This window comes from Anas platyrhynchos, chromosome 3, assembly GCF_047663525.1.
Source record: "Anas platyrhynchos isolate ZD024472 breed Pekin duck chromosome 3, IASCAAS_PekinDuck_T2T, whole genome shotgun sequence".
NCBI classification, from domain to species: Eukaryota; Metazoa; Chordata; class Aves; order Anseriformes; family Anatidae; genus Anas; species Anas platyrhynchos.
This window is the reverse complement of record NC_092589.1, coordinates 39,742,207-39,757,082: the sequence shown is the minus strand read 5'-3', so window position 1 is coordinate 39,757,082 and position 14,876 is coordinate 39,742,207. Positions and strand designations below refer to the sequence as shown.

The window sequence follows — 14,876 nt, the reverse complement described above, 5'->3', positions numbered from 1 at the left end:
CAAACACAAAATCTCTTTTGAACCTACCCATCCTCAGAACTCATTTCTTGCTTTGAGCACCTAACACCTGTAAAATTTTTCATTATTTTTACAAGCAACAGGGATCCTAAATACAGCTTCCTGAACGCTCCTTGAGATTATTACACATTTAGATCAAAATTACAATTTAGATCAAAGAGAGGTATTTGTGAAGAACTGTGCATCCAATTAAAAAGCTTCTGGTGATCAAAAAAAAAGGGGGGGGGGGTAGTCTGGTAATGACTGAACTTCCTTTACAAAACATCCCCTCCATTGAAATTATCACACGGCTGTGCCCTAGCATTTTGATAAAGTTGGCCATTACAATAAACAGCAAACATAGGCCAACTAAACAGAACCAAACTGATTCAAACCAAACCATATGCTCCTAAGAAGGTATCTGTTACTTGATAATTGTGTTCTCTGTCCCAGATGGTATACAGCAAGGAGGAAAAAAGCAAAAAGCAACAAGCAACTTTTACTCTGTTACATGAACCTCCCTGGACATGACAAATACCAGGAAGTCATTACATAAGGCAAGAAAATTTACGTTCAGCTAATACAGTAGAAGGAACTCCTGCTTTAAGAGTAGTCCATCAGCCTGATAGACTAGTAATGCCAATATTAACTGTCAATAAACGTAATTACATTGACTGATGTCAAGCACTAAATATTGGAGCAGCTGCTACAGCAGACATGCCTTTGAAAATCTGCAGCTTGAAAGAAGTGCATGGAGAGAAAAATTTTCCCTTCAAGTGATCTCTCTGTAACTGCAAGGGAGATCAGCTCTGTACGGAATAGAGCCATGGATAATTTGTCAGTCTTGAGTAGTCACAGTATCTTGCTATACTCAGAGGATATTTCTCCTCCACTGATAACCAGATGGGCAGAAACGCTAAAGAATGTCTCTGGCACAAGTGAAGGAAGAGACGTAACAGTAATACTGTTTTCAGATCATTAAAAATTGTGAATCTGTGTGATAAGAGACTGATTTTTACCATGTAACCTGGAAAAATTTAGAAAGTAAAATTGAAACTTACAATTTCCTGATAAAGTCCAGGGTATCTTTATCCTTAGCAAAGATATCAGCTAGAATATGCTGTACTCCAGCCTCTACTTCCTGGATATTTGCAAGTCCTTAGGGGGAAAAAAAATTAGTAACTATAAAAAAAAATAATATGGAAAATTACACAACTGCAGAAGCAATAACAAAACATACACGAACTGAGAAAATTTGATGCAACTTATCTATCGGATTTGCAGGTTTCACTGAAGAATTCTAGTTCACTGGATTTTTTTTAAGCTGTTCTTTCTTTCCAAAACATCTATAACTGTTATATCTTTAAATCTGAACTAATCAATGCAGTATCATAAATTAAAATAGCATTAAAATGGGTGAAAAGTAATAATTCCATGAATTTGGTGCTAAAAGATCTTGATATTTATGACAGATGAATTATTTACAACAGTAAAATTGGACATTCAAGTGTAATTTGTGAGGTTGTAATAAAATGAATCAATTGCAGCAGAAATTTACACATTTTGCTGACTGAGACGGAAACAGCCTAAAAACTCTGCTGGCAATCCTGTCTTTTCTCTGTGTAATACTTTTGTATTTCCCTGGCTATGTTGCAGGAGTTTGCATGGCAACAGTTCTGAGATAAGGGTAGACTCATCCTATCCCACAAAACACTGTTCAAACATTCAAACAGTGAAGTTGTAAAACATCTCCATAGACAAAGCATTACAGCTATCTAACAACAGAATCTTTCAGCTTTTAAAAAAGTGTTTAAATCGTATATTTTAAAAATCAATCTATATAATCCCGTTTCTAGCAATGGTCAGTAATAAATGCTTCAGAGCAAGAATCCTACAGTTGGCAGATGTGGGATTAACAGTCTAGCACAAAACACATCGTTTCTAACTCTACTGTCTGGTAGGCTGCATGTATGTTGAAAGAGCTTTTATAACACCATTTAGAAAAAATGCATAGCTCTAATAACTAATATTTTTACTGAATTCACAACCACTAGGGAGCTGAAATCACCTTTCTTTCACTGTTGGATTACTGCATATGAAAAATTCAGTATTTGTCTTCTCAAAACCATTCAATTTAAAAAAAAAAAAAAAAAAAAAAAAACATATCTTAAGAAGATTTGATGAAAACTTTTCTGCACAACAAAGCACTCACCAGTTCAACAAAAACTCCCTCTGATCTCAAACTGTATATAGGTTGTCAAACTGGCTTCCAAGTTGATAAAAGTGATCCAGTTTGTATATGGTTTCTGATGTGCCTTTCAAATTAAAATGATTATATAAACCCAACTATGTTATTTTTAGAACAAAAATGAAAATAAAGTATACTGATTTTAAAATCAGTAGTGTTTATACTGCAACAAATAGCACTGCCTTTTAAATGCACCCTAAATAATTTATGTTAACTTCCACCATAATTTTCTTTTGGCTCCTGAGACCAACAGAATAGTCAGATATGTGGTTGCAATAGACTGCTTTGTGACATTTTAAAAAGAAAAAACTAAATTATTTGGTAACTGATTCTCAATGCAAAGTTAGGATAATTTTATAAACAATATATAACAAAATAGAAGAACAACTAAAGTGGCAAGAATAAGAATCACCCCCACGTGGGAGTTGAGCACTTATCAAAGTCAAAAAGCAAGTGTTGGGGCAGGGAAAAAGAAAAGCATTTCTCTATTTTAACAGCATACAGAAGGTTGCAACAATCTTCATATTTTATTGTCAGAGGTTGCCCCCTACAGATTCACCCATAACTGCATTCACAAAGAAACACAGTTCTGCAGCCTATATATGAAACTATCGGATTGTTAAAGTTCCTGCTAAAATTTCAGCAATTACATCTTATCCAACCCCTACTGTCATCCAACAGCAAAAATTCTCCTGCTCATTCCAAGTCAGCAGAGCCAGATGTTATTAAAATATGCTGCGATGGGTGAAATTTACTTAAGTAAACAATATGAATATAAACCTCTTCAATCTATATACAGTCTGTGTCAAATCTTCAGTTGACAGTTCAAATATGAGCAGAATCATAGAGAGGTCCAAGGTATGTAGTACACTTCCTCCCTCTTTCCAGTAAATACAGACTTGGACTATAACAGCTCTGGACTTCTGTCTCTTGTATACCAGAATCATTGCTATTTACAACACACACACACAAAATAAAATAAATTAAAAAAAAGCACAAACAGGAAAGGTTGGAGAACTATGGCACTAAATTTGAATTCTATTGCACCTTGCTAAGAGAAGTGTGGAATTTAAAATAATTTAAAAAATCTTCCAGCAACCTAAGGACAATTAAAACACTAGAAATAAGACATTAGTGCTAATAGAAGCAAAGCACTTACCTTTGACATTGGGTCTGATGTAAGAAAAGAGATTGAGTTCCATAGGATTCTGCAGGAGAGAAAGAGCTGCAGGTTCTAATCCCAGCTGCTTGGCCCTCTGGGCTTTGGTACCTTTACTCCCAGTTTTATAAGGTGCAGACTTAAAACAAACAAAAAACAGTTATTAAAAGGCAAGGAAATATTTCAGTCATGCTATGTACATTATGCACGATTACACTTAAATTAAGGATGATCTAAAAAAATGAGTAGTATACTGACCACATGGTCCAATTCTTCAAAAGTTCTGCAGTTTAATAATGCTGTGAATAGGCATCCTGATAGTTTCCCCTCTTTCTTCAACTTCTGTATCATTGTATGTGTCTTCTTTGCAACAGAACTAAAAACATAAGAGAGATATTAACAGTTACATTTCATGGTGGATTAAAAAGGATTTTTGTTTTGACCTTGTCTAGTGCACTGCTGAAGACCTCTGAAACCTCTCATGCTAATCCCTTAACAAAATCCTGACAATTCAAAAAAGGGTTCCTAACCATCACTCCTTCTCTAATTCAAAGGATTATCAAAATATGTTGTGGTAGCCTTAAGAAAAAGAATCAAACGATAGAGAACATCATTACTGCTATATACATTTTTGGGAAGATTACTGACCCAAAAGCCAAATAAAAAGGTCAAAAGTTAAATCCATGTCAATGAGCACTTACAGCTGTAATTCATACCAAAGTAGTTCTGCAGCACGAAGGACAGCATACCAGATTTTAAACCTTAATTAAGATACCTGTGACATTACCCTGCTTCAGACAGTGAAGGTGTTTTGTTATGATTTAAATAACTCATTCAGACCATCTCAGGCCACATTCCCTCTTTGGAAAGAATCTTTTCCTAGGACACAACCTGAGAGTAAAAGAGGCTGCATGAAAAAACATGTTGACAGAATAGCTGAAGTCTGTACCCTTGTCTCAAGAGAGTACATCCACCCAAAATCAACAAGGAATGAGAGCTGTCTCATCCACCCCTGCAGCAGGCTTTGCTGTAATGGTCCAGGATGGTTTAGCCCACCCTCCTGGTATACTACAACCTCAAGTAGTGTTCTTTACCAGAAAGCTTCGCTATCCCAAGCAAGAAGTCAAGGGATTCTTAGCAGTTCTTTTTCTAAGACTGCAATTTATATCTAATTGGTCTACATATTTCCAGGATCTATAAGCTACTAAAATTGCAGACCAAAATATTTTTTTCTTGACAATTAATAATGTTGGATTTCTTTTTGTGTAGACTAAAAAACAGATAGGCATCAAACATAGCTACCTCAGTTTTCAACTTCCTTTATGAGTTCATTCATAATGTGTACAATGTGTACGTGTGCAGTGTGTACAAAATGTCAGAAACAAGGGATGCAGAAGCAGCAACAGGTTGTTACTCACCTCTTTCTCAGCTACCTCCCAGTAACTTACTTACCGTAGCTCTTCCAATGTTTGCTGCACTTCTCGCAAGGCATCAGCCTCCAGATTATTGATGAGCTCTTTTCGATATCGAGCAATAAAAGGAATTGTGTTTTCTTCTTGAAAGAGGCGAATTAAGTTTGCACATACCCATGGCTCAACATTTGTTCTTTCTGACAAAACCTGTAACAAGAAAAAAAGAAACAACACACCACACAACAAAATGCTTAGGAAAGGTAGTGGATTGTTTTAAACAGCCTCTTACTCAAGTTCAAAACCAACTCCAGAATAATATGCTAACGAGTTTTGTCCCTGACAAGACAAGATGTAAGTCTTCCCACACATCCAACCACCACAACCAGTACTTCAAGAAGACATGTAACAAAACCAATGTTTCCAAGACCTTGTGACTACAAATAAAAAAAAAAAAGAAAAAGAAAAATAGGGTCTCTTGGGAATAGAATTAAATAGGATAAACAACAACAACAATAAAAGACAAGCTACCCACGGCAACACAGAAAACTTCCAGCTTTTTTTTGTTTCTTTTAAACAAACACCAGTATACCTCTTGGTTAAGCAAAACAAAATAAACAAAAACACAAACACAAAGCTGATACAAATTCAACTCTGCCAATAGAAACTAGTATATTACCATAGGTTTCAAGATGAATTAAGTCTCACACACCTAAACGTGATTTTGTACAAACAGGGCTTTCTATAGATAGAATTACAGTGCATCAAAAAGAAGATGAGAACAAATTAGATAGGTACCTTATCTTACCAATAGTTTAACTATCATAGGTTGTTTGAACTCTACTACAATTATTCCCATAGACAGCTGATTTAAAAGCCTTTCAAAATTACGAGGCCTAAAAACATAAAAACTCCAGCACAATCATATTCACTAAATTTAAAGCAGCAATACAGTAAAGAACAAATTCTCTACCTGCATTTCCAAGAATATTTTAGAAGAATCAGGCATATAAAATTTCATACCCTTTTATGTAGGCAGTACTAACCATGATACATATTGAACTCATATTAAAATGTTCTCTAACAATAGCCAGCATGCCAGAATGACAGCTATCCTAAAACTGTCTTTATTTGAATGGCTTCAAAGTTAACATCCTACAAAAAGGAAAAATGATACTTCCCTTGATGTCACTGTTGTTTCAAGAAAGCAAACTTCTCCTTCATGGTACTGCAAACTGGTACACGCTCTTAAATGAACCTCTACAATGAAATGACTCATGCTAACTAAATCTTAAATTCTGAAACTTTCCCCAAATCTTTCAGCATCCATTCCTGTACAAGTTTCAGTTGGCTATACCAAAAAACTTGTGCTGATACATAAGAAATATGCAGCAAACTGTTACAGGCAAGCTTTGTAGTAAGGACTTCATAAGTCACAGATGTTAGAATAAAGTTAAGGTTTGAACTTTTAACAGTTATCAACCAACATTTATATTTATACATATATTATGACAATTTAATCAGAGGTTAAAGGAGTACTTAGCAGCACAATGGCTCTGACATTCCAACTGATGCCAAGAGGATTCAAATTGCATGTTAGATTCTATGTGCAAATTATGTAGGAAATGATTTCATTGACACCTAAGAAAAGGAAAAGATCTCATACCTGTACAATATCCCAGTTCATTTCAAATTCTTCTTTTACTTTGTTGCCTCCTAGATTTTTTACTGGCTTTCCCTCAGGAGATGTAGTCGATTTAATCTTTTTAAAAGGTGGTTCATCAAATGCAAAATCCTCCTCAGATTTCTCATGTTTCACTTGATTTCCCGCTATAGGAGCGCTTGTTGAAGGTTTTTCATCACTCTCTGAACTCTTTACATTTGTCCCTTGGAATGAGTTTGTTTCCATTTTTTTAGGCACTACTGACATTTGATTTAAAGTTTTCAATTCAGTGCCTACATTTTCTTCTTTAGGTTTTAGAAGTTGCACCCTATTATCTTCTGCAGGAGCAATAGGCAAGGATACATCCTACCAAAAAGGACATAGAAACCGTATTAGGCATTGACTTATAAACTCTCTCAACCACATTTCAATTAAAACCATGGAAAACTTCAAACCAGACATTTTTTTTCCCCAGAGAAGTCCCTGTCTAGCAGGGAAATGCCAAGCCAGACATCAAGTAACCTGAAATATTTCTTGTGTGTAGGAAATAAGAAGATAAACGTACCAACCAGACCCACAATTTAAAAGAAAGATCAAATTAAATTATCCCAGAAAGATTTAAGTTGGGCTCTCATTCAGAAGTTATCAACCTACAGTCCTTACCTCCACTAATCTGAACAAAACTGGGAGCAGCATTGCAGGGAAGCACACTTCCAATGAGGTATTAGGTGCAAAATGGGAACTAGAACTGAGATTTGGTCTGCTATTGCTTAACTTTGGACAAGCCATGTGTTCTTTCCTGAATTTCCCCAGATATCACCTTCAGAGTCCATGAATGTATTTCTCAATATACCACGTATCTCAAAACATTCAGAAAAATAAATACAAACTAGAAGTACTGGATCCTGTCATGACCTAACCTCTCATGCTAATCTTTGACAAAAGACAACTAACTTCTGATAGCAATATATCACAGATTCACCACAATAAATTTCTGCCCTTACTGGGTTGAACAACCGTGCAAGGAAACATAAGGAAACAGGACTTATTTGTGTTGTGGTACTGAGCTGGTAAAAATGTAGAAGACATCAAAGGAGTAACACACAAACCAGAGGCATTATGGTGTTTAGTTTTCATTATGGAAAAAACAGTGCTTTTTATGTATTTTTGTTGTTGAAAGATATCTTCATGGAAAACCCTATCAATAATCACTGGCTAAAGTTTTAAAGGGAGAGTCCTTAGATTTAGGACAGTTAAATACACAAGGAAAGCCATATTTATCAAATCTACTTAATCTTTACACTTTGTGTAACATTTGGGTAACATTTGAATCAGATGAGCTGATCACTCAGTCATGCAACCGAATGCACTAGCATTGGAAAAATTCTACTTATGTTACTTGCCCTCCATGGTAATTGTCTCTTACTTACAGATACTCACCAATTCTTCTTTTATTGCTACCTTCTTGGCCTTTTTCCTGGCCACTGCTGACCGTGGAGCAGCAGGTTTTTTAGGTTTTGCCACATTTTTCTTTGTCAACTGAGGTCTCTTGGCAACTTTGCTTTTTGGCTCCCACTCCTCCTCTTCCTCTTCAGATTCAGAGCTCCTGAAAAACAAACAAGTAAACAATACTGCTTGTGAGAAGAATAAAAAGCAAGCCAATGAGTGTTTTCTGCCACAAAAAGAAACAAACAGGAAAAATAAATAGAAAGATAGTTACACTCGAAAAAACACAGGTCTTTCCTGTTGCAGAGCTAACAGCTGGAACCATTTAACAAGCTTTCCTGAAGCTCATCACTGGCATGCACACACATTGTTTCAACAACTGGCAATTCAGTTTCACTCTAACTTCATTGTGAGCATGAAGCAGCAAAGGTAGTTTATGTTTTACAATTTAGAAATTTTGTGCACTAAGAATTCTTAATAAACCTCTCAGAAATTGTGTTGTGCTTCCATTCAAGTTTTGCACAAATCTTTAAAGAAAACTGTTGTAACATATATACCAAAACTATATACCATATAAATGAAAAAAAAAAAAAAGCCACCATGGAAACAGTAATCTTACGAATTAAGAAATGGAGATAGCTCATCATCTTCTGATATAAGGGCTTTGGATTGAGATTTCACCCTCCTTGGTAGAGATGTCATCTGAAACAGAGTAGAGAAGAAAGAAACAGAACATTTGGTTAAAGTTACAGTTTCTTATTCAGCCCTTTAACTTGCTGCCAAGTGTGTCCTCATAATGTCTTCACCAATCACAAAAATTTCCTCCAGAGAAAGTTTAGATTTCTTAGTATCCAAGAATTTAGGCCACAGCAGCAGACATTCAACAATCTTTTCAATTTAGCCCACAGACAAACCAGCACTAAAGACTCCAATTATTTTTGTACTCAATTGGAGGTAACTATTCCAGCTGCATGTAAAGCTATCCTAGCAGAAGGAATACTGGTTCCCAGACATATTACTGTGTGTCAGCTGCATACTGTGCCAGTCTTTTCTCCATCAGTCTTCTAAGAAATACAGAAAATAAAATTAAAATCCAACAATGTGAGCTAGCATATGTTTTTGATGTGAACAGTATTGCAAGAAGATTTTCCATTTCGATCTAGAATTTCATCTTTAAAGACAAGTTGTTGCTTGTATGCATATTAAAATCAATGATTCTGAAAGAGCTGTTTGTTTTCCTTGTAAAGCAAATCCAGAATTTACTTAAGTGACAGTTGTCAGTACCATAGCAGAAGAATGACTATTGGAGGCCCACACCAAATAGCACTAGTTATAAGCTTACTTTAAAAATACAAGCCTGGAGCAAATGCCACGGTCAGTAACAGGTCAGCTCTCCTGTACTGCTTCATTGACTGCAATCCTATCTGGTGAATGATCAGAACATGCCTATCACAGAAAAACAGTTCTCCACAAAATATACAAACAAAAAAAGTTACCTTATTAGCTTCTCGGGTTACTATTCTGCACCTGGAGTTTTGAGACACCTACAACTTCACCTGGACACTTTGTTTCTCAGTTTTCCTTTGCTCTTTACAGCTTCATGGTCACCATTGTAGTCCTGAGTTAGTTATAGATTTATTCTTGTTGCCTCAGAGGCATGAAAATAACGTTTCCATTTTATATTGTACTTCACTCTGTGAATGGGAGAATCAAAAAATGTTACTCATTTTTGCAACACCAAGATTTCCACAATTAGGTAACACCTGAGTCAGATGGATCTCCGATCTCTTTTGCAGGCACTGGGACACCTTTCAAATGGTCAAATTTCACAGTTCTTTCCATTTTTAAACTAGGTATTCAGCTTCAATATCATTACTGGTCATGCTTCTTTAGCTAATCCAACCAGTATCCAACCGTCTTCACCCAGTGCACTAACTGAAGCACAATTACCATGCAGCAAATATAGAAAGGGCATAGGAAAGCATGAAATAGAATAGAAAGTGACATGTTCTATGGAAAAGTTTGATGTCATTTGTCTTTTTTTTCCTTTTGATTTCTTGGATTTTCCGCTTAAAAATAATTAGACCATCTTTTTGGTGTTTGCTGCAGAACTTAACAAAGATGGAGAAGTATCAAATACACATGGCAGATCCAGGCGATCAGCTCAGCACAGAACCTGTCCTGTGCCCCACTCATCAATAATATGATTGTCAGCTCTTAAATGCACGTAGCAAGATGGGACTGGTCTCATCTAGATTAATAATAAAAGTTGAAGCATAGATTATCCACTAGATTTTCCTGAGAATAGCAGTAACCTGTTCCTGAAGGTGTTGGTACATGCACTCAAAGTTAATTTGGACTAAGGTAAGATATCAATACAAAGCTGACTTATTTCCAAATAACTCTGTGAATAGACAAGCCATGGTCAGAAGCCAAAATGAGCCAAAATGAATCCTACAACTCTGAATAAAGGCCAAGAGCATCTACAAGATGATTATCAAACACGGGGTATCACAGCGTAAAAATAAAAAAAGTCTGGGTATTTCACTGGGAGGTGAGGTCCAGTCACAACCATGCCCCCCTTCTAATAAACATACACACTGAATTAACTGTACTCAAAGCAGGAATCTTGCAGTTGCTACCTATATTCTTTTTGTATACAAAGAATCCTTTTTTGATTCAAGTCCACAAACACACTTCTGATTTGATTCCAATTGCCAGACAGCTGTCTGCTAAATTTTCCTCCTGAGCTGCCTGCACTAGGGTGTGCTAACACCTACAGTTAATGACTAAGAAAAACAGTCCTTCTGTGATTCACTGCAGGGGGAGGCAGGGAAGAGGATGAAAAAGCAACGAGTCTAAATGCCACTGGTGATGATGAACAAATATTACAGAATTTTTATTTTTTAAACTTAAAAGACAATCTCTGAAGTGAGGCTGGAAGATGGAAAAAAAAAAAAAAAGAGGCAAGCACAGATACGCTTCACAAGGGGGGTCTAAAGTGCTCATAGCGCTGACTACACGGCAAAGCACTCACAGGCTATTGCCTGCGCTGTGCTCTGCTTCTACTTGGATACAATTCCCTATGTTTCGTGAAGGAGACTTGTCAAGAGAAGCAAAAAGAGGCTCCAGCCTCCAATGCTGAGTGAGCTAGGAAAGGCGTTATTCATCCCACAGCGTACTGGGATCAAACCAGAGTGAAGCTGGCCACTCGTATTACATTTTTCAGACGGACTGCCCTCAGCGGCAAAACTTCCTTTAGCACTTCCTTCTCTGTAGCCTCCAGGTAACCATGCTCCCAGCCACGTGTAGGCAAGGCCTGGTTTCTACCCCAAGAAAAGAAACTACAGCTTACACAGAACTGTGCCCCCTTCCCAAATCCAGAAAACTCCACAGCTGTAGAAGAGCCAGCTACATGGCTGACTGCTTCTTGAACAATGAAGAGTACTGAATTTGTACCAGAGAGAAGTCAGAACAAACCTTTTCTATCCCCACCTGTGTCTCTGTTCACTGTAGCTGTGCCTTATGGCAGGTGGTTGCAGTGCCTGGATTACCCCTACACTGAGCACCTGAAGAACCTAAACATGCAGCATGCAGTGATGTGCACAGCTATCTAACCACCCTGTGTAGGATTTCACTGGCTTGCCATTCCGTGTATTCAACTCCTACAGCTCTGTTCTAGAAGCTCTCCTAGCAGCCAAAGCCAGCAAACATCCAAGTGATGTTTGCTAGTACATTGTTTTTTCTTATTGTATGTATTTGCCAGAAATTTCGTGGTAATTAAAAAGAATGCTCCTTGAGAAAACAAGATCTTAACAATCATCCTGCCAACAGTATTTTCACTTCTACAAGAGGCAACAAGAGTTAGGAGCTAGAAACTTCTGCCTTGCACAAGCAGCTCTTGTTTCCTTTCAGATCTGTCCACAAATAATAATCTAAACCTGTGCAATAGGCTGAAACCTTAACACAGAACCTTTTCCCCTCTTCAAGGGAATCAAAATTCTTCTGCTCATCTGCCTCACAAGTGACAGAAGGCAGCATGAAACTTCCCTGCTAGAAACACCCAAATTCTCTATGCTTTACATACTCAATAATCACTAAGGGCTTTCTTCTCCACAAAAGAAAAACAAAAACATTTCAGGGCATTCTTCAAAACTACTCCCCACGTAAAAAAGAAAGAAGACTTTGCAGAATTATTATGCTGTCCAAAGGGGAAGACATGAATCTATTTAAATAATTGCTATTGTAGGTAAATACATTTCCCAGGTGTACTCTCCAAGCAGTTTTGTTACCAATTCACTTGCTCCCAACACTTCTATTCTCTCCATCCAATGCAAACTCCACAATGCATCTGAACTATTCCAATGGCTGTACACTTCTCCCTGGCTGACAACTACTCGTTAAAATATGGTGAGTGGAGTTGGATGTTGGACCACACCATGACCAAAGAGAAGAAATGGCAGAGCTCTTCTTACACTTCACTGTACAGAATCTTAATACCAGTTTGCACAAAACATACAGCAAGGAAGCAATCATTCTGCTGTTCTCTCTTCACACATGAGTTCCAGGCAGTGTGTGGAGTGTAAGAAGATGAAGACTTTACGGGCCTTATTACGTTAAAGAGCAATCCAAGCTTCATTTAGAGACTTTAGAAGGATGATATTCTCTTCATCCTCTTTATTCATGCAAAGATACAACCTATCAAAAGTAAATTTCATAAGCAAGTACTTTGGTATGAGCAACTACTTGCAGAAGAAGTTTTTAAAGTCCTGAAAACTTAAATGTAACCAGAAGAAAAATAAACAAACAAACAAAAACTCTTTTAACCCCACCATCTTCCAAGAACTCCAACAAAACCCATGACTACCACAGAGCTACGTAACTCAATGACTAGAGCAAAAAATTTCAAAACTAGAAATTGCTCCACTGATCCTAACAGACTGTGTTATCTTCTACAGCGCACACTAGGGAAAAAATAACAACAGTTTAAAGTTATAGAAAATATTATGTCTCTACAGTATGATCAAGCAAACATCGTAAGTTTAAATCTCACAACCTTACTACATTAAGTCACATAAATCCCTCATAAAGAAAAAAGAGAAATATAGATCTGAGGATCAACAAAGGCAGCTGCACCTTACAACTCAGTTTTTTCTACCTGAAGGCACAATATTAAAAAAGCACAAAACCTAACCACCAAGACACGCACATACTTGGAATTTTATTTCATTTCAGTAACTGCAAAAAATCCTCTAGCACAAAAGGACACAGAAACTTCTAAAGCTCTTTTCCCTATTAACTCCAAGTAACGCATTCCTTCCAGAAAGGAAATCTGTCTGTGTAGGAAGCTCCTCAATCACTGCTCTGCAGCCTCTGCTTTTATAAGAAAATAGCAAGGATAATAAAATTTTGCGTTTTAGCTTTTCCTAATATCACACAGTCCTAGCCAACCAATAGTTTATTATAACATCAAGCATCTGGGGCAGGACATAAAAAGCACTACGGATCCCACATGACAAGTGGATTTCAGACCATTATTAGCAACAGCAGAATGGCCCACTCTAATAACTATATGTAGGCTTTTAACAGTTTGATTTGGCTTGTCATTTTAAGACACTTCCACTGCTTGCCAGAACTAAGACAAAATCAAAGTGTGAGCATCCTGTCAAGCAGCATAGAGGAGAAAATGCTACACAGACCAATGGCAGGGACTTGCACTGAAATTACTGCTCCACAAGATTTTTGTCATCTCCAACAACTAAGTTGTACTTGAAAAATATAAAACCAACTTACTTGCAGCTAAAATCTTGGCGAACTCCCAGACACTTTTGCTGGGAAAAGCTAATGCACTAGATTTGCAACTTTCTTTTCCTACAAAAAGACAGTCGGGACTACCTGAGAAAGGAGTCAGATAGAAACCAGGGGTCTCCAGCGCTAACTGGGAAGTTACAGCCAGAAACAAAGGCGCAGGCACGTAGGGTGGGTGTGCACGTACAGCAGAATCCCCGCTAACCACCAAGGAAAAGGCTGATAGTGCAGAATCACAGAAACATTTAGGTCGGAGAAGACCTTGAGGATCACGTAGCCCAACCTCTGCAGCAGCAGCAGCACCAGGGCAGCACGCCAAGGCCACACGCTGGGCGCACTCCTTGCTGCCCATCCGTGGTCCTGCACCCGATGGTTGGGCTGGGTGGAAGGAGCCACCTGCACCATGGGGCGCTGCCAGAGGGGCTGTGCACTGCAAGGGATGGGGCAGCGCTCTCCGTGTGCCTCTTTCACGTGCTTATCTCGAACCACCTCTGAGGTAACACCAACCAGGTGGTGTTACCAAGGACAAGGGGCTCCTGAGCCAGCACAGCTGCGGGATGATGCGTGGCCAGTCTCCTGCCCAGCAAACCAGCCGCAGCGCTCCCGCTGGCTCTGACCTAACGGGTTTCTTTCTGAGGGACAGTGAAGTCCTCTCCCGCAGCACGCTTGGCCATGAAGGTGACACTCGTTTGTGGATCCTGGGCGGCACGTGTGGAGCTGAGCCTGCACGGCTTGCTGCGGCGATGCGCTGCAGCCACACCGCGGCTGCCGGGCCCGGAGCGGCACCGAGCCGCGGGCACCCGCTGCGCGCCCCCCGGCGCCCCGCTGTCCCCGCAGACCCCGGCAGCACCGCCCGCTTCACCCGCGGGGCTCGGCTCCTCCACAAAACGCCCCCGCCGTTTCCACCCGGCAGAGCGGAACAAAAGGCAGCCCCCCGCCCCGAAGGGCGCCGGGGCCCGCTCCCCTCCGCCGCCGAGCAGCCCTGCCCTGCCCCGCCCCGCTCACCCGCGCACGGCGAGGGCCGGGAGGCGCCCCCCGGGCTTCGCCCCCCCTGCCGCCGAGTTTGAACGGGCCGCCAGGTCAACCCCGGCCGCGCCGAGCCCAGCCGCCCCGCCGCGGGGAGGAGCAGGAAGCGCCGGGCGCGCC

At 39.2% G+C, this 14,876-nt stretch overlaps 1 protein-coding gene across 2 annotated transcripts in view; it reads right to left on the bottom strand.

The window, feature by feature from the left end:
• Positions 1-14,876, bottom strand: part of SRBD1 (S1 RNA binding domain 1) — a 127,735-nt gene extending 112,859 nt beyond the window's left edge. Inside the window, exons 1-9 of one of the 2 annotated variants that reach the window (XM_027454080.3) lie at positions 14,736-14,876; positions 9,419-9,616; positions 8,542-8,624; positions 7,917-8,082; positions 6,480-6,842; positions 4,857-5,023; positions 3,663-3,780; positions 3,405-3,543; positions 1,059-1,155 (exon numbers count right to left, since the gene is read on the bottom strand). In XM_027454080.3, the coding sequence (XP_027309881.3) occupies positions 1,059-1,155; positions 3,405-3,543; positions 3,663-3,780; positions 4,857-5,023; positions 6,480-6,842; positions 7,917-8,082; positions 8,542-8,624 (1,133 nt within the window). In that variant the 5' untranslated portion in view covers positions 9,419-9,616; positions 14,736-14,876. Of the gene's footprint in view, positions 1-1,058; positions 1,156-3,404; positions 3,544-3,662; positions 3,781-4,856; positions 5,024-6,479; positions 6,843-7,916; positions 8,083-8,541; positions 8,625-9,418; positions 9,617-14,735 lie in introns of those variants that run through there. The other variant, XM_027454081.3, reaches the window with a different exon arrangement.